Source organism: Carettochelys insculpta, chromosome 1, assembly GCF_033958435.1.
Source record: "Carettochelys insculpta isolate YL-2023 chromosome 1, ASM3395843v1, whole genome shotgun sequence".
Classification (NCBI taxonomy): Eukaryota; Metazoa; Chordata; order Testudines; family Carettochelyidae; genus Carettochelys; species Carettochelys insculpta.
The window spans coordinates 133,318,265-133,345,319 of NC_134137.1; the positions used below are offsets into that span (position 1 = coordinate 133,318,265).

Consider the following 27,055-nt stretch of genomic DNA (forward strand, 5'->3'; position numbering starts at 1 on the left):
GATGACATTTTATTTCAGACTACCAATAAGCAAGAGGTTAAATACTGCAACGCATCTAGCTAACAGGACAACCAACTGATCCATTTATGACAAAAAGTTGTACCTGAGGGAAGTGATCCAGACTCTTGTACAGCTGGTTGAGATAAGATCTGCCTTAATTTATCCTGATGAGAAAGCAGAGCTCGACCTGCTTTCAGTATGTACAGTTTTAACTGCTGGCATCTCAGCAGATCCAAATCCACTTGACCTATCAAAAACAGCAAAAGGTCATTAATCAGACAGCAATAGTATTCAAAGTAACAAAAGCAAACCTTTATTTTTACAATCTGACAATCCCATCACAGAAGACATGTTTTTAGTACAGGAAGTCATGTATGGTAAGCTCAGACAAGGTGAAAGGACTACAATATAAAGTTTAACAGCATCATTACAAGAAAACCACACTGGACTTATTAACCAAAACGTCAATACAAAGACAGTGCCTTTCAGCTGTCATGCAGAATGCAAACTTCACATTTGCCTAGACCAGTGGTTTTCAACCAGTGTGCCATGAGAACTGTTCAAGTGTGCCATGAAATTTCATCCATTTTCCCTTGCTGTGGCTCTTTGCAGAGCCACCTGACAGGAAATACTGATGCCGCAGGACCCCATTTGCAGCCACAGGAAACGGAAATTCTGCTTCCCAACCTGAATAAGCTGGTGGGGAGTTCGCCCTCACTCCCTGCTATAGCAAGTGGGAGGCAGGGCAGGAGCCTACTGGAGCTGGGACATGGTTTACTCAACATCCCCAGCATGGCATTGAGCAGATTTTGAAAATGTGCCTGTGCGCTGTGTAAAATGTGTAAGTGTACTCTGTAGTGGATTTGAAACAGTAATCCATTTGGTCCTTTTTCAGCTTGTTATACGAACTACTATGTTGCCAACCTCTCTAGTCAGACTGTAACCGTAGTAAATGTGACATTTACGACAATCCATTCAGCTGAAAAAAGTGGATGTGCCGTGGAATTGTTTGTCTCCCTGAAGTATGCTGTGTTACTGAAACGGTTGGGAACCACTGGTCTAGACTTCAAATAAAGAGTTAATTGGTGGCAATCTGGGTGCTATTCTACAGTGCACTAATATACTGTGCACCATTTGTGTAGACCCCACTACCATGCACTGATGTACAATCAGTGCAGACTAAAACTTTGAGTACGCTGTAGTGGGGTTCATACTCACAGCTGGTGAATTGCACACTACCATGTAGATTTACAAGGATAGCAGATTATTTTTTGTCAGTATGCAAATTTCTTAGTCAAGGTCTCATCAAGCTCCAGACTCCAGAGAAAATAATTAAAAAAAAAATAAAACATAACAAAAACAATGATGATGGTAATTAGTAAATAAAAAGATCTTGGGGTCCATTTACAAGTTCCACTGGTCTGGATTTGGCCTGCTATCTGCCTACTGATCTAGACTTCCCTGATCTAGGCAAACCCTAATTCACACATGTAGTTTAAAATGCAACAAATGAAACAGCAGTAAGAGTAGACCAGGTACACATCAAGTATTTTCAGACAATTCAATACACGACAAAACTGAAGCCTAAAACTACATTTACATCATAAAGCTGCCATTCTTCCAGACAAGATATAAACTGAATTGACTATTGTGCATCAGTGCCGTTCCTTGCACACTTTCATGTGCTTCTCCAACATATAATTCTTACCACCACTTCACCAAAAGTGATGCATGTGCTTTCATATATCACTACCTACTACATACATTCCTCACACATATTTCATTTTAGCAATATTTTCCAGAGAAGGGCTAATATATAACAAAGAGGAAGCTGTACCTGAAAGACCCTGGTTGGGAGACTTCATTCTGTGTTTTTCTATTTTACTTCCAGCCAAGTTTACCAGCTGAGCCCAGACAGACAACATAGGTTCAGTGAATGGTAAATTGTTCACATTAAAAGCCATAACAGGAAGCTAGAAGAACCAAAAGGTCAAACATTTTTTCAGATCTTCAGGAATGCAGAAGAATGCATGGATTGTTCTTATTTTAAGAGCATATATAATGTGTAATTGCTCTTGATCTGGCACAAATGAAGAGGACTTCAGTCTCTAAAGAGTCACAGAAAATAGAGGAGGCTGCACGGACTACAGTCATAAATAAAATGCCTATGGGCCATAAGTGTCACAGTCAGAAGCAGACAGCCTGGGGGACAACAAACTCCTGCAACAGACTGAGGCTTTACGTGCAAAGTAACTTCTTATACTATGGATTCATTATGTCAAACCACAGTAAAATCCTACTGAAGAGAAAGCAATTTCTAGTTTTCATACCCATTAGCAAGATGAGAGTATGGTATATACTAATCTTTAACTCAACTTGCTTATTCCTATGAAATCTACAAGCTGTCTTGTTTTCACTGGGATTTAACTCTGAGTTCACGCACTTTTTTAACCAGTGAAGACAGCTAAACTGAGTAAATTGATTTTCTTCCTAATGAAAGTAAGGCCCTACAAACACATGCATGAAGACTGCCTTGCTTTACATAAGAACCATGACTAAAACAAAGTTGTGGGACTGGGAGATGTATACTCCCTAAATAATTTCTTATTCCACACACCCTAATCATTAGTCAGTGTGACCTATTCTACTTTGAAAAGGAAGACAGCTTAAGTTTCTTGTTTCACAAAAATAATGATTCACAAACTCTAATATTAAAGAGCCAAATAGTGGTGCACTTACTGGTTTTAGTTGACTTAGAGGACACACTCTATATGTTCGCATGTCATAGAACTGAACAGTTATTTTTCCTTTTGGTGTGATGCGTGTCACTGTGCCTTCTCCAAATTCATCATGAACTACTTGTCCACCTAATCTCAAACGACTGTCTATTCCACCAATCACTGCTAATACTGCCATTAAGCCTCCTACCTCTGGATTCTCAGAATCAGTGAAGTAGTCTTCTAAAACAGCCTAATAAAAAAAATAATAAAAAGTTACCTGTAGGGAGAGAACTCATGACTTTTATCTGCTTCATAAAAAAATAATTTATATAGTAAGCAATCCAGTTGCAAGTTACAATACAAAAATAAACTTTCAAAGAAAATAAGTTTTAAAATTTAGCTGTCACACCATTAAGAGTTTTAATATTTAACACACATTAAAAATTAACACTTCTATAAAAATGAGCTAATTTTAAAACGTGGAAACTACCCCTTCTGACTGTTTTCCTGCAAAGATGTGGGTGATGGAGGTTAGTTGAGAGTTGATGTACTTGTTTATGAGTCCATTCCACTGGCTTAGTGAATGGAGCGTCCTCAGCAGTGCCACTACCTCCTCCGCCAAAGTACTGCTGTGAGTTGCAGTTAGAGATGCTTGAGGCCTGGCCTTCCTCCTCCTCAGAGTTGATTCTGAAAAGAAATAGCAAAATCTCAGCATCTGATCTAAGATGTGAAAAACAAATTAAATCATTAAGAAAAAAAATTGCTCTACCTCTGAGCAGTGGGATGTCTGAAGAGCAAGTACTAAGGAGGCTGCCTAAGAAACCAAAGAGTTTTTCCACAAGAAATTTCATGTCTCTTGACCTTTCAGTTTTGTCCCAGGATGGAAGTACAGCTTTTAATAAATGTACAGCAAGGATCTAAAAGGAGATATTAGAATTAGAGTTATCTGACATCAGCAAATACGGTCTAGAGAATAAGAAGTCTAAAACAAAGGCATTTGTATTAGAAATATCTGAACAGAGACAAAAAGACAACATTTAGCCATCTCTTGTGCTCTTTTCTACAATGTTGGTCTGAAACATAATGGTCCAAAGCTATCTAGTAATTTTCTCACTTACTTGCCCACTTGTCAATATTAAGAGAAACTGTGTTAATTTAATACTAGTATGCTGCGTCTAGATTAGCCCACATCTTCGAAAGGGGCATGGTAATTAGGGTGTTGGGAGATTACTAATGAAGTACTGTGGTGCATATGCAACACTTCATTAGGCTAAATCTCCTCTGTGGCAACTTCGAAGTGCCGGCTTGTGTGTAGCCGCAGGTACTTTGAAGTGCCCACACTCCTTTGAAGTCCCTTTCTCCTAGGAGTGTGGGCACTTCAAAGTACCTGTGGCTGATCTGCAGCTACATGCAAGTCGGTACTTCAAAGTTGCCACGAGAGAGATTGAGCCTAATGAAGTGCTGCATGTGCACCACAGCACTTCATTAGTAATCTCTCAAAACCCTAATTACCATGCTCCCTTCGAAGTTGCAGACTAATCTAGACACAGCTGTAGTTACCATAGGGTTGCTAATCCTCCAGGACTGTGCTGAAGACTCCAAAAATTAAAATTAATCTTTAAAGACTGCCTATTGGAAGAAATCTCCAGGAATACACCTAATCAAAACTGGCAGCTCTAATTTAACACAGCCCAGCAACAAAGCATTCAGGGTTCAGAGCTACCTAAACATTTTCAAAAGATAAGAGTAGAAAACAAAGTAGTATCAGAACAGGTATTAAGATGAGAGTACAGGGAAAGAAACGTGCTTAAGATTCCAAATATGGGAACCAACAGTGATTATACTAATACACACTTTTGGGTCAATCAATTTACACCCTACCTCTATCCCAGTGAAGGTAATGTACCAGAGTGCAAACAGCAGCCAAAACAATGTCTGAGGAGCTTTTATATCTAGCTAAGGCCTACTGAACAGTGTTAAAATAGCTTTCAAAATGATCGGCCAACGCTTCTGATATTCTATAGGAAGCCAACTAGGAATGAAAGCTAGGCTTAAATACCACAGTCTCTAAATTTAGCAAATAGCCATGCATCTGCATTTGTATGTTGGAAAATTTATTTTCTTGAAATTAACTCTCCTAGTCTGACACAAATGGGTTGCATCTTTCTTGCAATATACACCTATGACAGCACAGGTATGTCATCAGAGTCCAGGACTCCAGTTTTGTTACCATTCTTGCACCTTCCCAACATGGGCCCAAGCCAGATGACATCATAGCATGGTTTCTTATTAAGCTTGATTCTCCAGTCATTAAGGATAGGCCTTGTCTTTTGGGCCCTGGACACTCAGAGAAGACTGATCCATCCTTGCCAATGTGCCTCGAGATAAATTTTGAGTCATGACTGTACAAACAATGGCCCACCACAAGCTGTCCACACTGAACACCTTTTCCTGGAAGAATGGTGCCTGTAGTCAGCAAGCCAGTGCATGAGGGCTCTTTCTGCAGCTCCTAAAAGGGCTTCCTCACAAATGGAGCTCCTTTCGACTTTTTTCTGTTTCCTTTGTTCCAACACGCTGAAGAATCACTCTCTTTTTTGCCCCTCACCCTTGAAAGAGGTGGGAGGGAATGCTCTCTTCTGCCCTAAAATTTGCTTCAAGTTAGGGTAAAGCATAAACTTTTAAAGCTGAAATACTACCATGTTTAGCTGGTTGGAGACAATCTCATGGGGCGAGAGCACACTTTATATCCTGCATGAGTGCATCTGAACTTTGGTATATACTGAAAATGTCACAGCCTAAATGTATCAGACTGAGGTAGAGATCAGAAATATTTACATATTCCTGCCCAAGTTGATTGGCAAAGCTCCCTTTGAGAAGAAGAAAACAACAGAGAAGCAGCATTAAGTGGAGAATTATGCATTCAAATCTTGTGTGCAGAAGAAATGTATTTAAAATGGAAACGTTACACAAATGACATACCATACACTGGTGTGTGTCATATCTGACTGCTAACTCCTTCTTGCAGGAAGTTTAAGATCACTTACACTTCATCACTAACATGAATGCAAAGACAGAGCATGCAAATAAAAGAGGACAGAAAAACTAAACAATACGGTTATTTTATTTAAAATAGCTTGAGTTTGTTCATTTTTCTTTAACTGTGGCGGTTATAGAGACTGTGCGCATAGCTGATAACCTCCTTTCCTGGCAACACTGGCTACTGTGGGCCTCATAGCAAATCAACTCTCTCTCTCGCACTGAACATTTCAGATCATCTCACTGTGTAGCATTAACTTACAGGAAGATTTCTAAAGCAAGAAGCTTCTAATATTACCTTTCCTCCAACTCAAAAAAATGAGTCACCTTCAAAACTGCATCCTTTTAAAACTGTACTGTAAACAGAACAAAAAGTGACTAAATTCACTGCATACAAAAATTATCTGGAAACACATTACCTGTCTCTGTAGTGATGCAGCAGTGAAAGATTCATGCCCCTCCACAATTTTCATTAGCAAAGTTATCCACTGAGATGTGCTAAGAGTGCTGCACATCTGAGGCATGAGTGCTATACTTCGAATGAATCCTAATGTGCACCAGCTTCTATGCTGCTCTTTATAAACCAATTTATTTGGCAAGGAAGCTGGAAATAAAAATACATGAACAGTTGACTTTTCTGCCAACTGCACCACAATTTCTCAGTGACCCACTTTGTTGGCCAGATCTTAAAGCTCCACTATAAAATTACCCCCAAGTATGAAGTTAATTAACAGACTTCCGACTTGGTTAAGTCCCGTAAGAATTAATGGATAGCATACGCCAGGAAAGAGAGTATTTACTGCAAGTAAATTCTCACCCACACACAGACTACACCACCTTACCATTCTGTGAATTTTGGAGAAATAGCTTAAAGTCACTTATTACAAAGATGACATTACTGTTACTGTTATTATAAAGCTGATGGAACGATAAATTTACAAATTGTAAATCTGTAATGACAAACGATTCACCTGTTCCTCCCAACCTGAAAAATCCTTTTTTACTTAGCTTTCTTATAATGGACACCATTTACAGGTTGAGCTCTCTGGACTTTGCATAGTGTGCAGCACACCAACACTAACAGAGATACGCATACTCTATCCTTAAAATAATTTGTGATGTTTCCACAAATATGTAAAACATCGATGCTTTGAGAAAGTCTAAATGTGTGAACTTTGACCTTAAAATACTAAGAATTAAATATAGCAATGACTGCAAAATCAGGTAAGATATACTGCCTGAGAACTGATAGGTTTACTGGGTCAGACTGCGTAACACGTACTTGATTTATCTATTGTACCACTCTCCACCAACATGCGAAGCAATCCACACAAAGTTCTGGTCGCTTCATTCTGCATCACTTCAGCATGGACTCCAGCAGAGAGAGACAGCGTCTGTAACAGGTTCACAGTACTCATCAGCATCAAAGAAGTGGGGTGAAGATTCCTCTCAGCTTGTTCTCCTTCTGGAGCAATAGACAAAAGATAGCTGGTTACCCAACTCATCATTTAGCATAGTAAACAAAACGTTCTGAAAAAGACAAAAGGGCTGCAGCTCTCAAACTATATCACTTGCTAAGGTGCTCCATTTCAAGTGCACGTGAAACTCTTAGTAGTGCCATTTCGCTTGCAGATGTCTTATGCCTCCCCACACTGGACACTAAGATTACATACAAAGGATGGGGAATCTATGGCCTGAGTCTTGCTGGCCCGATCAAAGGCAAACAACCAGCTGGATCCAGACCATCACTGTGCCTGCCCAGGGTAAGGAAGCAGCACTGTGCACCACAGGAAAGTGCTCCCTGCAGGCACTGCCTCTCCATCATTCCCATTGGCCAGGAATTGCAGCTAATGGGAGTTGGGGAGCAGGATGCCTGCAAGCATCTGTGGGCCCTACCTCAAAAGCTTCACCAAGTAGGTGCCTGAATCCCCTGTCCCTTCCTGTCAATACTTCACCCCTCCACCCCCAGGCCTCTCCTGCACACCACCTCTTCCCAAGAACCCACACATTGTCACCCTCAGCCTCTTCCCTAGCTGCCCTCTCCCACACACTAAACCCCACATTTTGGCCCCACCTCAGAGACTGGGGTGGAGCCCCCAGAAGAGTTACTATAGCCTAGGGAGAAAGCCCTGAGCCCTCTCCTGTGGGGTTGGAGCTTGAGTGGAGCAAGTGTCCTTCTGCTTCTCAGCTGAGGGTGACATTTGTGAGGGGCTTTTTTTCTCCTTCTCATTTGGCAGTCAGGTCAGTGAGGTGTAGGTTTTTCGGGGCTGGCTTTTATTTTTCCCCCCCAGGCTCTCACTTATTTGTAGACTGATTTTTATGGGGGTCAGTGTCCCTCAACCGAAAAAAAGATTCACCATGTTTTATATAAAGCTGTGCAGGCAAACCTCTCGTCAGTCCATTCTCCATAAGGAACACTCTGACACAGAGTGGAAGATTGGGAGGACAGTGAAACACATCTCAAAGAGATGAAGTTACTGCACAAGGTAAATGACCTTTTCTTTCCCACATCACCATTTTCCCATAATAACCCACACTTCAAAAAGGTGATATCCAGATTAACTCCAAAAGGAAAAAGACAAGATAGGTGACAAAGACATTTCCTAGCAATATTTATTACAATTCCTGCACTAGAGTGAATACAATCATATTCAGATGTGCCTGCCATGATACAGCAATGAAATCGCAGCAGTTGGACAGTATTCCCCTCCTTCACAAATACATGCCCAGCAGATGCAATTCTAACTGACCTTCCTATACCTTAAAAATAGCTCTTATGTTGAAGAGGAACATAAGCCGCATATAAATTTACGCCAGGTAATTAAAGACAATGCTTTTTGGATCATTTCCCTCCCTCTCTGATATAAAATGAGCTTTGCTGATCTTACTAACACTGTGAAGATTCAGAAACATGTCTTTCTTCGTTTTAACAAAGTACTTTTTCTTACCAGAATCATCCTCTGTATCAGAGTCTTCTGCTGTGGGTTGAGCTGCAGGTGGTGGCTCAGCCAGTTTGAGGTCATATTTTCCCTCCTTTCCCATTCTGTAAGAATTTGTACTGCCAGTATCCCACTGAACCCTAATCCAGCCATCCTCGCCCAGTTCTCCAATAACACGACCCAGACCTGGAGGGGGCCCATCCTGAAGGAACAGAGTCAACCAACAATTAAAATCCAGGCTAATAATGGGAAAACTCAGTTACAGTTTTTCACTTACCACCAAATTTGTGTTTTGTGTGCCGTAAAATAAAATAACCCACTATATTATCTCAAAACTCGAGATTTTTTCCCCCCACTTTCATATGTTGGAAGTTTCATTTTATACATTTTCAGATTAGAATGATTTTTAATTCAGATGGCAATCAGTGATATGTAACTTATCTACTAAAAAAAACCCACACATTTATCACATTGTACAAGTTTCTCGCACCATATGGCCTTCCATGATGTTGCACACAAGTAAAACTTATCCTTTTAAACAGTAATTTAATAGAAAAAGTTACAGTGAAAAACAATTTACTTGACAAATAGAAGTAAGACCTACAGACGTATTAAATATTTGCCCTTTGTTACCTAAAAGCCTGCAAATTATATAAGTCACATTTCGAGTCCATTAATATTGTCAATAGGTTGATCAAAAATATTACAAAGTGCAAGTGGAACAATTTTGTACCTGATCACCCCATTTCCAATCTACCCCTCTCATCACCCTGGTACCAATTTTCATCATAGCTGCCAGCTCTGGCCCAGACACAGGGAGCTGAATTGGTGTGGTTTCCTTCCTTGACTCTTCCACAACTGTGGCAGAAGCTCCCCGAGAAGAGGTAATCATATCTTCCTCAACATTATCACAACTTGGACCTAAAGGAAACATCCACAAGAAACAAAAGTAACTTGAAACTTAAGACATCACTTTTGTTCTATCAATTAAATATCTTTTGACAAAATATAGTACTGATCAGATTAATACTTAAATCAAGAAGTTAGTGTTCAGAAGTCAGGAGCAGACAAGTGATGCAATCATTCCAGGTTTTAGAGACTCCAAAATTAGGTTATTGAAAATAAAGGGGTTATGAACACCAGATATCTTTTTTTCCAAAATAATATAAACTGGTGGAAGAAATGAAAGTCCAAAATCCAAGCAGATCTACTGGTAAAAAGTATTTAATACATCTTTACAATTATTATTTATCCAGTGAAAAACTTTTGGTAAAGATACGATCAAGCTACTATTGCTGAATAATATAACAACATACAAGCAGAAATCTGCAAGCTCAGCTGGAAATAAATGGAAAAAAAAGACAAAAAATCCATCCACTTCTAGTAAACAGAGCTGAAATCACAGCTAAGGGGAATTTCAATGGAAGTGAGAAGAAGGAGAAAGGAGCAGTTAGTATTTAGCCTTCATCTAAAACAAATGTATCAGTAGTGAAGGAGAAAGGGAACTGGGATCATTAAAGTGAAAAAATAACCTATAAATTTAAAGGTTCCCATTCTCATACACTTTAATTTCAATCTTTATCTGGGAAGAAACGAATACAACAGGATAATAGAACCTAGTTGTCATTTGGTGGAAGTGAGTGAGAGCCCTTCAATACCTTAGAGTAATAAGCTTACCATTTGTATACAAAAGATAAGGAACTGTTACGTATTTAAAATTCGCTCCGCATAATCCATCATTGTATTGGGACCAAAAGTTCAAGCGCTCTGTGCTCAAACTCTGCCTACTTAACTCCTCAAGCAGGACTGTCGCAACAAAACGGTAAGGTGATGACAAATTTTTTAAAAAAAGGGAGAAGAGCAAAGAGTCCATGATGCCCACTGAGAAACCTGCTGCTGCCCATCTATTTTATAGGGAAATCATTTGGATACTACAGTGACAGGTTGCAATACAAACCCTATTTATAGAGGGGAAGCTCCCACGGCAACAAGCTGAATGAAACTGTGTGTGTGTTGTAACAACTCCCATTAGCATGTTCTTAATACCTCACACAGAGTGACAAAATAACAGTCAAAGACAGATTCTTCATGATGCTCATTAAATCACAGCTAAAAAAAAAGAGCATATGTCAATCTAAGATTTCTACCTTCCCCTATAGTTCACTGGCATGTTTTACACAAACTGGGCAGTAGCATAGCCGAGGATCCCAAATTATCAGTTCTTTCCCAGTGAAGCTGTCTGCCTCCTACAATGCAATGGAAATTAAAACCTATGAAATAATTCACTGTTCAAAATTTATGCACTCTTGCAAACAGAAGACTTGAAGGTATCATACCTACTAGTCGCAGAGTTGTTTGAGTCAATGCTAGCATGCCAGAATTGAGAAGGAGGTTCAAGGTGTTGGCACCATGCTGTAGGGTCAGCATGTTGAGCATGACTAACAGAAAACGAGCTTGTGGGATTGTCCCAAGACTTGGTCCAGCAGCATTTTCATTCGTAATGGTTTGCAGAGGAACAGGCTGGATACCTAGTTCAGAATTAGTACACCTTTAATACAAATAACGCAGAGCAAATTAACTCATAAGAGTTGCAGTTAAATATATTATAAATTTAAACAGTTTAAAGAAATTATACATTACCCTTGGGTTACGGAACCCCCAAAATGGAAGTTCCAAAAAGTAGTGAGTGGCTATATTGAGTTTTGCGACCTATCAGGAAACCAAGAATGTTGCCTTAAATATGGGAAACTCAAACTTAATTTGGGAGAATGGGGAGGGGAGCAGAAAAGGGATACATTTCTATAAAAATACTCAAGGGCATCAAGAAAGAGTAAAGCATTGAAATGTGCTGTTCAGCACACACATGAAATTAATTACATTTAAAAGAGAGTTTCTGGATTCAACAACAGAAGACTAAGACTAAGACTTAAGCTCACCTAGTTCTTTAAATCTCATACTAGCATCCAACAAGATGTTCCGGACATTTTGGACAGCCCATGCATACAACTTTCCAAAAGTTACTTCCAGCAGCATTCTATTAAATGGAGGGATCAGATCAACATCCTTCAAACAGTCTGTGAGTGGTTCCCTTTATTTAAGAGATTTAAAAAACAAAACAAAAAAACAAAAACAAAAAATATTTTAGAGTTTCCCCATCTCCTCCAGTCAGAAAAGTATTAGAAGTGAAGAAGATTGTTTACCCTATATCGATCCCCTCTGGAATAAGCCTCTGCCATCCACAGAACATAGCATATTGCACAGATGGGAGTAAGAAGCTTTTAGCTGCCAATTTTAGAATTGTATCTATCCCCTCCAGACGAACTTCTGCTCTTTCTAACTGCAATCAAGCAAATAAATCAACAAGTCAATAAACGCATCTTCTTGCTTAAGCATAAAATTCCATATTCACTCATTTTACCTGTTTCAATAAACATTTTCTCATCTTTTCTACATCTACTGGCTCTTCTTTTAGTGCAAATTCAGCAATAGTGTTGAGGAGAGCAGACTGAGGATACAATCCTTGGACATTTTGCTTCAGCCACTTATATTTGTGAACACCTGTCACTGTACTCAGAAGTGGTTGCCATTTATCCTGTTAAATGGGGAAAATGAATTAAGCAAATTAGCTCAATAAGAAAACAAGCAGAGAGTGCAGTCTATGTGCCAATATCCAAATTAAACAAAATTTTAAAATCAGAGTTCAAAATAAGGAAAAGATTCATAAATTGATTAAACTAATACTATGCTCAGATACATTCAGCACCATTTGAAACACACTGGAATTTCAAGGGACAATGCAACTATCTCGATTTATTTTGAAGTCAAGGTGTTAAACATTCTTTAAAGGAACAAATTAGAGGAAGCGTCCCTTTGCCAAATCAGAGCCCACGGCATACAAGCTCGTTTTAAACCTATAATACAAATTTAATTAAAAGATGAAGTAAACATACTATACTTGTTATTAAGCCGACAACTGTTTATTCCAAATGTGGCTGCCAGAATTACTAAATTGTCTACAGGCTTTTTCCTATAGCTCTCTTTTATTCAAAAGAGAAGTTCAAGAGTAGATGCTTTACCTTAGGGGACTTGATTGGTATGGGCCTTTTATCTACAGGCACAGGACTGTGGGGTACAACACAGGTCTCTTCTAAGTCACTCTCTTCAATTCCAATTTTGGATTCTTCTACATCAGCAGATTCAGATTTTTTTGGCACTGCAAATTTTAAAAAAAAATTACACTGGAAAGATTCAGATTTGCATGTTAACACAGTCTTGTATTTATTCTAATTCACATTACAAATATAAAAGTTGGTTATGAAAAGGCATCAATCCACTTGATTTAAACACACAAATAAAACAAATGATGGTTGCAGATGGTTTGAGTTACGCCATCCTTGAAATACTTTGCCATTAAAAACTTAACTATTCTAGAGTCAGAAGATTTAAACAAGCACACAGTTGTGAAAAGGAAGGACCAGTTTTAGCAGAATAAATGCTACATTGCAAAAACATATAAAATTACAGTATTTTATTTTCATTACTGAACAGCTGGATCCAATATGTCATAATCTGCATATGTTATGTCGACATTACAGCTAAAATTTTCAAAAGCATCTTAATGACAGAGACTTAAGTCCCACTTTCAAACACGAAGGACTGTCAACAAGACAGGGTTTTAAGTCAATCACATCTGAAAACTATATTTGTGCTAAAAATTTTCATAAATGCCAAATTCTTCTTTTTTATTATAATGTATTACACACACATACAGAAAGTCTCCAAATGTTTACATGCAAATTTGAAAGAGAAAATCTATTAAGCATGCACTTTATTAAGGACAGTGATAATTTCTGGCATATTCTAGGATAAGTTTGAATCTAGTAATCTAATGCTAGTAATATTTTATAATTTAATATTTGATGTTTCGTTATAATTTAACTCACTGGCTATATGTCATAATCATAAGTAGAAGGATCCCATCTGACATCAAATTATGCCAAGCCAAACAAACAATGTTTATTTTATTTTTGGGGGGTTACAATGCATAGGAAAGCAGAAAACAAGTACAGCCCTAACCTGAATTTCTTGATTATTTCACCTTGTCTTTTCTCCAGAAATTAACATTTACCTCTTTGTGAAAATTTGACAAAGTCTAGTTTAAAAAAAAAAAAAAGTAGACTCAATTTACGATACAACCCAAGCATTTTCTCTGTCCTAATTAAGAAGTGTTACTTATATGTACAAACCGTTGAGGGTGGAGATGGTCTTTTATTTTGTTTTACTACAGTATTGCTGTTCTCTTACCTCTTTTTTTCCTTCTCTCTCGAATTATCTTCTGAGTTATCCTCCTCCAACGCGGCAAAGAGCTCAGCAGTTTAAGCTTTGACATTATGGAGATGTCATTGCACACTGCAGGACGCAATTCATTGAACAGGAACCTCAAACGTTCAATGACAGGAGCGCAAACTTCCTTGTAGGAGCGGCCTTGTTCCTGATGTGTCTAAAACAGGCATAGAGGATTTTAAACTTGATATGGGAATAAGATTTAAAGCAATCAATTGTCACTTTTAATAATTATGGCTAAAGAGAAGTTAGACCAAAGTTAGACAGAGGCTTACCTTAATTAGCGAGCATTTCGCTTGATAGACAACACGGCACACATCTACTACAGATTTTGGTAACGTTCTGTGTTTCACTTGGTCTACTCCCAGAGTACCAGGATGAACCAGAGACAATGCCACATGACCTTAGTGGAAAAGAAAACATATTAATACCTATTTCTAAAACTGAGAAGGGTGCAAGTTAAATTAATTTTTTAAAGTGTTCTGGAAAACTAAGGCTACTTACCTAAATCCTCATGCTTGAGAAGACAACATAAGAGTAAGCGGCCTACTTCTTCCACAGGATGCTCAGGAGGGAATGTGATTGGTGTTGTCAAGTGACACTGTTTGCAATACCTCTCTACCTGACATAAAAAGTCCTGAAAACAAACAAAGTCAAAGAAACAACAATTATCTAACTCTTCAGAGTATAGTAAGGTAGAATACTACAGCTAGCATTGAAGTGAAACACAAACATAAAATAGGTTAAACACATTCAGAAGCCACAGACAAGATATTTCTCACTCCAGGATACAAATCACCTAATTTACTAGAAGTATAAACATGCTATTATACGTATCCATATTGTCTGTCTTGTTCTGAGGGCAACAGCCCATCAGACGGCTCTCACCATACTCAACATGGCAACAGTGTTTGTAACAGCTTCTGACCTCCTCTCCAGTTTATCAGGCTGCATAAAATGCAGCTGTAAATATTTCCTTCCAAAAACAAGTATTTCAAAATCATATTTCAATAGTGGGGTTTGGATAGGAATCATGGGGTTAGAAATGGAGAGAAATACTTCTGTGTGGGCATACTGAGGTTTACCAAGGGCAATATGCAATTTGAGCACAATACTTGCATAACCATTCTATATCTACTGCAAAATAACTACACAATTACAAAAAATTTAAAAAAGAGTGAGATCCAAGACAGATGGATCCAGATGTGGTCAGTAAGTAAACAGCAGGTCTGCACTATGACTGAGACGTAATTCCACTGTAGTAAAAATGGTAATAATCATGGTTTAGAGAGTCCCTAAAGCTTAAATGAACAGATGCAGTATTCAACTTCCTTTCACACATTAAGTTTAAATCATTTGGAATTCATAAGAAAAACAGCATATGGACATGAGTTTTAATTGATTTAATTAATCATAAGTTAGCTAGACTGCAAGTATTTGTGACTTTGGCCTGATATGCAAAAGCCTATGCCAGGACAGTCAACAAGTGGGACACTGGCCAAATTTGGACCATCAAAGGCTTTTCAATAGACTAGAAAATATTATTTGTTTATTACCATTATTGTTGTAAATTTTGTATTATTTTCTCTGGAATCTGGACCTTGCCTATACCTTAACCTAAAAATCTGGACCTGGGCAAAAAAAATAATAGACTACCCTGGCCTCCTAACCTGTGGCTAGGAATAACACTATTTGCAGGAGACAGTTTTCACAGAAAAATAGAAACAATGAAGATTTGCTTTACTCCAACTTCCTGTTTTCCCTTTCATAGAATAAGTGCGCAAGGTAAAACCAAGCCTCCTGAACTGTTGCTGAGAACAATTAAAAAGCTGTTTTCAAAAACTTATAGAACATGTGCTTTGCAGAGCAAATTTAATTCACTCCCCAATCTCAACTACACTTTCTGTTGCAACATTTGAGAAAGCATTTATTTTACTTTTGGTAGCTTTTAAATTGTTTCCAGCAGCAATTCAGGGGACTCACTGCTGGCCACATTTAAACTATTTCTTGGTAAAGATAGGCCTAAAGATTTTACCTTTACAGTGTGATCCTGAATATTATTATCTGCAATGGCTTGCAGAAATGGTTGTGAATGGTCACTCAAGGTTAGTCGATGTGAATATAATTTTGATTTGTTTGGGGTTGTGTTTCCAGGTGAACTGCAGTGGTCTTCATCTTTCTCCTCATTGTAACTATAATGTATTTGACTGGTCTGCAAGCCACCAGAGAATATAGATGACTTCAGCCATTCTAATAAGAAAGAAAACAAAATGAAGATTTAAGGTTTTTCTGCCAGGCAAAGCTCTCTCTTTAAAGCAAAAGATGAAATTTACTTGCAAACCTGAGCAATTTTAGAAGAATTTCATAGTTATTTAGTTTGATTAGAAAAAAAATTGACAAAATATTTTTAAATTAAGTCAGGTAACATCTCAACCAAGCGATTACCTGTGCCAGGTCTCACCTGAAGCCATCAGCTATGAAGAAGCCAGGAAAGTTTTTGCAACTATTTTAAGAACAGACATATTGGATCAGAATCATGGTCCTGATCCACTATGACATTATCCAGATACAGATGCGTCAGAAGAAGGTGCAAGAAACTCCACAGTAGGACAACTCAAAATAATGTCTCTCACCCACAAAAGACTCTCCCTAATCCATAATTATAAGGGATTAGTTTAAACCCACATTGTCCAATACACTTCCTGTTCACCACATGTGCCAAAGGGAAACCATGGTGTGGCAAAATTAGAGAGCTTCAACCTGTAGCTGGGATCAGTAATGAAACTATATATAAAGGACTCCTTCTCTCACTTCTGCTGCCAAAAAAGAGAGTGGGAAGAGCATACAATACACTTTCTGAAATTATGAAGTAAGGAAAACACACAAAAGAAACATTTTATATAATCTGAATAAAAGTGAATCAATTACACCATCAGACGGGAAAGAGAGCAACAGAAATAAAACAGAGCAACAGCTCAACAGAGAAAAATGTAAGTTTTTTTGTGTAGTAAGAGTTTTTAAATGATAAAAAGAACAAGATTTTTTAGGCTATGTCCAAAATAAAGTGAGGCAAAAAAATGTTAATTCCTCATTAAATTATATTAATATAGTTTAGCACATTACAGAAATCACACAGAGATATTGTACACTATCCCGTGACTTCCAATATCACTAAAATTCAAATAAGTTCTGCTTACTGGCACATTCAACCTCCACAGGAGAAAGTGGTGTACTCATTGCTAGGTAGGATGCATGCAGTCCAAGAAGTAGCCCCAAATTTCTTTCTGTATCTATGAGAGGTGATGACAGACTGCCAAGATCTGGTGTTGTAATCACTTCCTGGTCAGGCTAAACAGAAAAAGTTATTATATGGTGGCCAAAAGTTAATTTCAACCAGAGTTTAAAAAACAAAAGCTATCCTTTAGTCCTATAAACACATTTTGAAAAGGAAAATTATTAATACAATTGTAAGTTAAATTTCATTAAGTGCAATACTTTGTCTCTAAATTAGACATTTGTAAGCCAAGCTTTTGCTGCAGGTCCTTGTCTAAAACTAGCATCCATCCTACAAGCTTAAAAACTCACTTCTCCAGATAGCATACCATTGTACATATGTGCTACAAAGTATATTGTAATATTTCTACCTCCATATACTGGCCAACGCAGAAGGCATGCATCGACTCTCTTGTATCCTCAAATTGCAAGGCAGCTTCCAAAGCAACAACTGGGTCCTCACCTGCAAACTGAGCTTGGGAGGGGAAGGGGAGAGAAAGACTATTCAGTAGCTCTATTATATCTAAACAGCAATTCGCAGCAGTTAATTTCAAAACAAAATAAAAATCTGTGCCCCTGCAATTTAGGTGTTGAAACTTACCAAGTATACTATTTCCTGTTAAAGACTGGGTCTGAAAATCTTTTATATCATACACTTTCCCATCAATCACTGTCCAGAAGCCTCCATCTTTATTATGGTTCTCCAGATCAGCTTTACGTATAAGTGTTACCTCCTCATTATTTCTGCAGCTCTGGCCAGTAAAAAATGAACCTATTGATGTACAACAAAAATAGTATATATTGCATGCATTTTACTATCAATGCTACTTTTAAAGAAACTAACAAAAATCACACTGGGGAATCCTATAAAAACATTCTGTAAATGTGGGGTGGAAGAATTATCCTAGACACCACCCCTGCCCTCACTCTGGTATTTATCTCCCACAAATACAACTTGCAGATGCTCCCATAAGCTTTATACTTATACCAAAAACACAGCAGTAGACAGTACAGCCCACCTGAACAGAGATGTAGCAAAAAACAGGTGTGTCCACCCTCACTTCCTTATCTGAATACCACAAATATGATTTCAGTTGGTAGCACAATAGTGTTTAGATTGAACTGGGGTGACATTATTTGACACTTCACATGCAGTTTTAAAGTGGAGGAAATCATTAAAAACCAGGTCAAAGTACTTGTTTGAGGCTTGGATAATTTAGCTATCCCAAAAGCTCAGAGAATGAAAAAATCCCACCTCACCTTTAGAGACCACAATGAGTGAGCACAAAGGCAGACAGAAATTTCTTTAAGGCTTTCAAATCTATAATCATTAGGTCATCTGGTCTTACTTTCTGTATAAAACATGCTACAGAATTTCACTCATTTACCCCCATTAAGACTTACAACCTGTTTTTGGTTTACATTTATCTTTCAATATTGATTTGAAGACACCAAGAGATAAAGAATCCATAACCTACTGTGATGGTTTGTTCCAGTGCTTAAGCCCCATTATTGTTAAAAGTGAACAACTTATTTCCAATTTGCATCTGTCTGGCTTTTAAGTTCCAGACACTAGTTCTTGCTGTATTTCCTGGCTAGGTTAAAAGTCCCTATAGTCTTTGGTATTTTGATCCCTGTGGAGGTACTCATACGCTGTAATGAAATCACCATGATCTTCTATTCTGATAAACTAAACTGAGTAAGGTTCTCAAGTCTCTTACTGCAAAGGATTTTTCTCCAGCCTCAAATCTTTTTATACCCACTCTGATTCTTCAAAAATCCTATATAAAATATTCACATCAAAAACATATGCCATATTCTAGCATCTCTTACGAATACCACGTGCACAGGTAAAAATCAGCTCCCTCCTCCCCTCTTCAACCTCAAGAAAGCCTTAGCCCTTTTTATGACAGCATGGCACCGGAGCTCCTCGAGTTGTCCACTATGAGCCATAAACCTTTTCAGTCACTGCTTTCTAAGATACAGTCCCCCAGTCTCTAGGTATGGCCTGCATTCTTCATTTCTGGATGTATGACCTTTCATTTGGCTGCCATAAAACACAGCTTAACAATGTGATCCAGATTTCTCTGTATGACAGCCCATCCTCCTTATTTACCACTCTAATAATCTTCATGTCAATTTGTTTCATCCACAAATTTTCACTACACTTCCTATTTGTTGATGAATTTATTGAACAGCATCAGGCTTTAAACAGATCCATACAGAACCCCAATAGCTATACTTGTTCCAATGGTTCTCCATTTACAGCTACTATTTGAGATCTCTCAGGTCACCAGCTCTTTGCATTACACAAATGGCACTAGTGAGGCATATACATACTGCTCAGAATAAAAAGAACTAATGCTAATCAAGACATTGTACTGAAGGGAGCATGGGTGTTAAAACAAAAGTTTTCAACAACTTCAGGCCTCTAGACATTTTTCTGCTGGGTGGGAAAGAAAGGGATAACACCACTTGAGTTCCACACACATGCTTTTCCTCATACAGTATACATACACACACCAGATAAGCATTCTAGAGTTTAGCTCAACAACTGTTATCAAGGGAGAAAAACATATCATGTAGAACTACTGCAACGTTGTCAGAAGGAAGCATAAGGCAAACAGTTATTTTTATTATGCTCCCCTTACAGTGTACTGTGACCTTGAGTTGATTGAGTACATGTTCCAAGGAAGGGTGTCTTTTAGTCAATTATTGTACCAGCTCCATACAATTGTGCTCACGACAAAGCTCCATTACCACTTTAAAAGTAACCACTAACACTGAGCAGAACAAATCTCAAAGGACTGTCAGCAAAACCTCCAGTGTCTGCTCCTGAATGAGTCAAAGAAGCTGTCATGACAACCACAGGTGCAAACTCCCATCCCCAGGGCACAGAAGTATGGAGAACACAGACAGATTACTTGGCGGCTGTAAGTGCATCTCTAGAGTGCTGATGAACAGAAAGGACTGCCAGCCTGCTGTTTCTATTCCGGACAATGATCTATTAGTACCTTGGAAGAAAGAGGTCAGAAAGTCTGCAGGTGCTTGCCAATTAATAAATAAGACAGTTGTCATCAGTTGTCACGAAGAACAGAGGTGTTTGGTTGCCACTCTCTCCCACTATTGCCACACACCCTCAAGCTTGTAATCCCTCATTCATCTGAGAGCAAAAATCGCCATTATGACAGAATGCAAGTCATCTACCAAAGGGAAAAGGGGCTTTGTGATAAAGGCACAGTTGCAGCAAGAATTCAAAACCATCATGCAAGTGACAATAAATTTGCAACTGGAATAACTAGAAAAATCAACCAGGAAGAAATATACAAAAAAAATCATAATTATGCAGACCAAGATGCAACGCTGCCTAATGAAACAATAGAAGTCATTTGGTATCGTGGTGAGCAAATAATTTAGACAAATTCCTAACAAAATTTCAGAAAAATTATCTGCTTCTGATTGGTACAGCACCAGTACTCAGTGGAGTGCCTCATCAGTCTATGGTAAAAGAGACTCAAATTAGAAGTTACGCTTCCAAAGAGAACCAAGGTATGCACTGTGAGAATGGGTAGTAAAGAGCCAAACAGATGGAAGACTGGAGTCTGCAAAGAGTGGCTCTAAAGCCAACAAAACGTGCTGTAATAAGGTACTAATTTCAGTTCTTTAATTCAGAACCAGACAACACCACAGATCAGCCATTCCCAAAAACCAATGGTTCACCTGCCACCTTCTCCATTCATACTCACTAAAAACTAGATATGACTTGTATAAATCAAAGTAGGCTGAAGACAAGGGGCTATTTAATAGCTGAGTTTAACATTCATGAAAGTAAGCAACCAACAGTATTGCAAAGGACAAGGCAGGTAGCACAAAACTTTCCTCATGAAATGCCAATACACACCCATCATTCTGGCAGCTCTAATGCTTTACTCAGCAGAAACTATCATACTAAATGTGTGGCTTTGGGTTGACAGACTACTACCAAACTAAGAGACTGAATCAAGGTTTTCAGCCATCTGACACACTCAGAGCCACATATTATAGCATTGGTGGGGAACCTTTTTGGTGTCGGGGCCACTGACCCACAGAAAAAAAATCAGTCTGGAGCCACATGCCTGAAAACTATATTAACCTGCTCCCCCGCTCCGCCCCAAAACCCCAATGAGGAAAAAAAACTGCTCACAGATGTGGCCTCCAACTGAGATGCAGAAAAAACATTGACCTCAGTACCCTCAAGCTCCACCCCAGAACCTAGAAAAACTGGGGCTACATTTTGAGGGCCGCCCCTCGGCTCTGGGTTCAGTGCACGGGAGGAGGCTGCCAGGAAGCAGAGAGGGGTGGGATGCAGGGTTTGGGCAGGACGTGGGTTGGGAGTGAGGTGCAGGAGAGAGCTGGGAGTGCACGGTGTGGGAGGCAAATAGAGTACAGGGGCAGAATGGGGATGAGGGTTAGGGTCCGGATGTGAGGGAGGGTGCAGGAGTGGGCTAGAGTTGGGGGTCAGGAAGGGAGAAGAGGATCAGGGTGGTGGTGAGGGGTCTGGAAGAAGAGATGCAGGAGCAGAGTGATGGTGTGGGTCTGGAAGAAGGGGTGCAGAAGCATCATGGTGGTGAGGGGTCTGGGTGGAAAGGAGCACGTACCTAATGCAGCTTTTGGGGAGGGAAGGGGGACGTGGCTCCACGCCTCTCTGAGCAGCAGGGTACCACTCCCCACCACTCCACTGGCCACAATTCAGCCACTGGGAGGAATGGGGGATGGTTCACTAAAGCATGCAAGAGTCACTTCATCTGCCCTGCCATGCAGAGCCCACAGATCTAGCGCTGACTTGCCTGGATCAGGCTCCATGAGGCTCTATTGCCCCCCCAGCCTCCACTTTCCTCCCCCTCTGAATGCCTGTACCAGCTCTCAGCCCTGTAGGGTGCGCAGATGTGTGACCCAAGCACTGCTGGCCAAATCCAAGCAAGTTGTGAGCCATAGGTTCCCCCACCCCTGTACTATAGCACAATCTCTTCCTTCCTATACAGTTTTAAACAAATTTTCTCATCTTCTGTAGAAGTTGAAGATTATGGAAATTACTCCAGGAAAATACAAAAGATCACTCTTCTTTTGACAGACAAAAATTAGAAAGAAATTAAAAAACATGCCAAATTTACCACTGGCAATATGTAATCACTTTCTTTCCCCCACAGAAAATACTGCAATGACTGATAAAACAAGGAAATGTAAAAGTGTTGGATTTAAAGCAGGTTGAAAATACATGGTTAAAAAGTCTTATGCTTTGCTTCATGCAAAGAATTGTAAATACTGAAAGTGTGTTAGGATCAGAAAATTTGTATGTAAAACCACAACTAAGTGTGCTAATGGCGTTCAGTAAGTAGAACATACCCATTATTCCGGGCCATGCTAAATCCTCATTGTCATCTCTCTCTTTTCCAGGGGCCAGATAGTTGAATCTGTCCAGGTGCTCGAGCAGGCCAGCCAACAAAGGAATAGCACCAGCTTCCTGCATCAGGCCAGCATTTTTACTGAGAAGCAACACTACAGAAACGACCAACTCTGGAAGGAGAACACCTAGAAAGCAGAAAATACTCATACTGAAGTTGAGACAGATATATGTATGCCACTTGTGACCTTTGTCACAGCAATTTATTCTTTTTACTTTCTACTTGAAGGTGTTATTTCTTCTCTCCCTTTAACATAGCCTTCCTTGCATCATCTCTTGTGTAATCTGGAGAGACAATTTAAGAATTTCTTTTTTTTTAACCCTTATTAAAAGTTTCAAAGATATCAACAATATCACCTGAATGATTACGTACTAGGAAATGGAATATCTGTCTACATACTGAGTTGCATGGAGAAAATTAAAAGATACCTGTTAAATCTCCATCCACAACCCGAGATACTTCAGCAAAATGTCTGTGACTAGTGGATGCAATGCTGATCGCCACAGGTAGTATATCACCAATGTGCGTGCACAAAAGTGCTGTGTATTTCTTTAGCAGAGAACCAACTCCTAGAAGCTCAGGACCTAAGAAAAAGGGCAGGACAGAAAGAACAAATCAAACTAACTATTTAAATGAATAAATTAATGAGCTTCCTTTTGGACTATGCCTTACTTACAAACCCCTTAATTAGAAGTGGGGCTTTACCCATGAAAGCTTATGCTCCAAAGTATCTGTTAGTCTATAAAGTGCTGCAGGACTTCTTGTTGTTCTCGAAGATACAGACTAACACGGCTACCTCTCTGATACTTGTCACTTCAGTATTAATATTCAAGGGAGAAAACAGCACAACTTAGTTTTGATGAAAGGTTAAATTTAAGTTCCAGATTCTGATTTTTAACAGTACAAACTAATCAGAATTTAAATAAAAGCTGCAATCATAACATCTGAAGCAATGTAATATCATTAAAACATAAAACTATGTAAAGCCATTTCTAACCTACTGCAAGGTCATCTTTGCTGGAAGTTTTGCTACCAATTTTGTGGGTGTCTTCCTTCCTTCCAAGTTAACACCGAAGAAGTTAGGCAACATGTTTCAGATATACTATGCTACTGCAGCTGCCATTTTGTTAATGTAATACCAGGTTGCATTATAATCCCATGGAAACTGGGTGTTTAAACCAGAATCCAAACCAAAGTTCAATTTGGATAATTAAAAACTTTCTATTTAAGATTCCCAACTTGTTTTATTATTTTGACCTAAAGCATTTCAGCAATTATAAATCTCCCCATACTGATAGCAACACACTAGGACCACGTCTATACCACAGCAATCTTTTGAAAGATGATCTTCCAGAAGAGATCTTCCAGATGATCTTCTTCTGAAAGAGCACATCCATACACTGCTAACTGATCCTCTTCTTTCCACATTAAACTTCTTTTAACAACTCCTTCCTTAAAAATATCATTCCTACTTTATTAGTCCTAACAGGTATGACAAACAAGGCATAAACTTTTACAGAGGCACACGTGCGTGCACATGCACGCACACACAAAAAATAACCTGTGCATTCCGTGAATTCGTTCAAGAACTTCTAAACAGTAAGAGCTAGGACCATCAAATTTGGTATGGAGTGTCCTCTTATCCTAACTTAAAGCAAGGTCTGGGCTGGTTGTCCCATGAAAATGGGATGTGCCTGGAATATTATCATTTTCCATAACATGGAAAGGGGGTGGTCAGAGCAGGAAGCATAGGGAACAGTTATACTGCAGGGTGACCACAAGTGGGACAGCTGCAGCAGGAAGAGAATGGTCAGGGCTTATTGCTAGTCACAGTAAGTAGTCACTGTCCCAATCTCTCCCCCAGCCCCAGCATCAGACCAGGGGTTGGGGAAAAGAGGGATATGAAGTTGCTAGCTGCGGCCAGGCAGTGCAGCCCTGCATGATCACAGCAGCTGCCACTGCCAGAGCAGCGCTGCCCTCACCAGTGAGTCCCTCCCCCTCAAACCTCCCTGCCCTGAGCCCCCCAACTTCCTGCCCTGACTCTCGCACTCCCACTACTGCCCTCAGCTCCCCCCACACCTCCCAGCCCCTGGCCCTTACTTGTGTCCTCACCCCTTACCCTGAACTCCCCCGCAACACCCAACACCGTGCTTTAACTCCTGCACCTCCATTCCCTGCCCTGAGGCCCTCAACTCCTGCCCTGACTCCTGCCGTCATGCACCTCCTGCCCTCAGCCCCCCAAAGCCTCCTGCTCTGACTTCTGCTGCCCCACAGCCTGCCCTGACTCCTGCTCCCCCCACACCGAGACTCCCAATCCTTTGCCCTGGCTCCTGAGCCCTCACAAGGACCTGTGCAATGCCTGCTGAATCCTCCAGTGCTCGCATGCACGCACGCGCGCACACACACACACACACACACACACACACACACAAAAAATATCAAATACTTACCATATGTATTAGGTACCTGCTCAACAGTCTCTCCTGGGTAAAGTTTACTAACAAGTAAACGCTGAAAACGCAGCAGTAAGTCCAAAGAAGCAGACCTCTCCTTACTGTAATGTTCATGGTCCAGGCATGAAGAAATGCGACGAGCCACATCTTTTAGCTTGGCTATAGTTTGTGAAGCGATGTTCCTAGTTGGTATAAAAGCATTACAAAGCACTTTAAAGCAGCAGCTGGTGTTTCAATCAAAAGCCTAGAGAAACAAAGGTTAAGCTTTTGCTGGGACTGTCTCTAACTGAGAACTAAAACATCTACGTGGGGGTGCACTGGAGAACATAATTTTATTCGGGGTAGCATCTCAAGAATATTAATATGTTTCTGTAAATGAGATTCAACCACCACCACCTTAACCTCACAACCTAATAAAAAGCAAAAGATTTAATGATCTGAACAATGTGAAAGAGAATAGTGTATAGAACAAAGTTGTGGGGTGACATACGTTCTAAAAGTCCCAGTTAGGATTTTCTTGTCACACAGTCACATAAAGGTAAGTGTTGTAAAGTTCTCAAATTTTTTCTCCCATTTATTTCTGCTAACCCATTAGGAATACGTGAGGCACACAGGAAGTGGTAAGACCAGGCTTGCTACACTGATCAGCTATTTTCAGGAATCGTAAGAATCCATTTCCCACAGGAAAACATTAAGAATGCAGAATTTGCATTTTTACAGAAAATCTGCTGTTTTTAACATTGTGGAAAAAAAAAAACAAAACAGTATCATTACAACATTCGCAAGGGTTCCATGTTGAGAACCAGGGCAAATTTTGAATTTCACGAATACACCAGTCACCAGAGCTCCCCGCCTGGAGCCTGGCTTCCAGGCCTCCTGCTCAGAGCCCCAGTGAGGCACTGATCACCGGCACTCCCAGCCCCAGAGCGCTGGGAAGCAGCAGCCACCAGAGCTCCCCATCCCGGAGCACAAGGGAAGCAGCCACTCAGAAACAACTGAATTCATGAATATGTGGGGCCCCTACTGTATGCACACATATATGAACACGCAGAGTAGAATCCTGTGCCCCCGTGCACACCCAGGAATATGGGGAAATGATATTTCAGCTCAGGATGATAGGGCTTCTGCTGACAGATATTTTTTTATCCCAGAAAACTCAGACCTTCATATTTAGGGCCTTGTGCAGATACAAAATTTGTATGTACATCTGCGCACCTTCATCTGCAAAAATGTGCCACAGACACTGCATTGACATCTATGGATTCTAATGCCCTCAGATACAAAGTAGCTTTCTGCAGATTGCCACAGCTCTATTTATGTTTATCAGAGAATTTTGATTTAAAAAAAAAAAAATCACAGAAATTAGGGTCCCTGCCTATCTGAGATTCACAAACAGCATAAACAATCAAATAACTAATTTTCTTCTTCTGTTAGGCCTAGAATTGACAGGTATAAGAAATAAGGGGTATCAATATTTTCCAAAGCCAGTTCATGCCACTCATGCCATTTCTGTGGAACACCTGGCTGTTCGCTCTGTTTTCCCCAATTATGAACTCCGCATAGTGAAGGATAAAACACCACAAGGCTAAAGAGCAACAGAACAGCAGCTCTCCCTAGATCCAAAAGCATCTACTGCAGAGTGTAGCAAAGCCAAGCAGCATCCCTGTGGACTGGAAAAGCAAGGGACCGCTATATTTCCCTGAGGGTACATCTTCCTTCATTTGAAGTACTAGGGCAGGATAGGGAATATAAACAAGATGGCTAGCCAGCTCTATTGAAGAGCCAGGGAAGCACAGATGCCTCTCTCTCTGTTGTGGCTACCCTGCAGAACCCTGCCTCCCAAGGAGATT

At 39.7% G+C, this 27,055-nt stretch overlaps 1 protein-coding gene across 6 annotated transcripts in view; it reads right to left on the reverse strand.

The window, feature by feature from the left end:
- HERC2 (HECT and RLD domain containing E3 ubiquitin protein ligase 2) overlaps positions 1–27,055 on the reverse strand; it is a 228,751-nt gene that overhangs the window by 113,007 nt on the left and 88,689 nt on the right. For all 6 annotated transcript variants that reach the window (XM_074992048.1, XM_074992040.1, XM_074992033.1 and 3 more), the window contains 24 exons: positions 25,203–25,387; positions 23,181–23,336; positions 22,694–22,879; positions 17,913–18,083; positions 17,683–17,786; positions 17,236–17,386; positions 16,074–16,288; positions 14,543–14,675; positions 14,314–14,441; positions 14,000–14,195; positions 12,772–12,908; positions 12,114–12,287; positions 11,896–12,032; positions 11,632–11,783; positions 11,032–11,223; positions 9,429–9,616; positions 8,705–8,897; positions 7,039–7,221; positions 6,176–6,360; positions 3,490–3,637; positions 3,211–3,407; positions 2,740–2,970; positions 1,838–1,973; positions 104–247 (listed from right to left, as the gene is read on the reverse strand). In XM_074992048.1, coding sequence (XP_074848149.1) covers positions 104–247; positions 1,838–1,973; positions 2,740–2,970; positions 3,211–3,407; positions 3,490–3,637; positions 6,176–6,360; positions 7,039–7,221; positions 8,705–8,897; positions 9,429–9,616; positions 11,032–11,223; positions 11,632–11,783; positions 11,896–12,032; positions 12,114–12,287; positions 12,772–12,908; positions 14,000–14,195; positions 14,314–14,441; positions 14,543–14,675; positions 16,074–16,288; positions 17,236–17,386; positions 17,683–17,786; positions 17,913–18,083; positions 22,694–22,879; positions 23,181–23,336; positions 25,203–25,387 — 4,022 coding nt within the window. The remainder of the gene's footprint in view (positions 1–103; positions 248–1,837; positions 1,974–2,739; positions 2,971–3,210; positions 3,408–3,489; positions 3,638–6,175; positions 6,361–7,038; positions 7,222–8,704; positions 8,898–9,428; positions 9,617–11,031; positions 11,224–11,631; positions 11,784–11,895; positions 12,033–12,113; positions 12,288–12,771; positions 12,909–13,999; positions 14,196–14,313; positions 14,442–14,542; positions 14,676–16,073; positions 16,289–17,235; positions 17,387–17,682; positions 17,787–17,912; positions 18,084–22,693; positions 22,880–23,180; positions 23,337–25,202; positions 25,388–27,055) is intronic.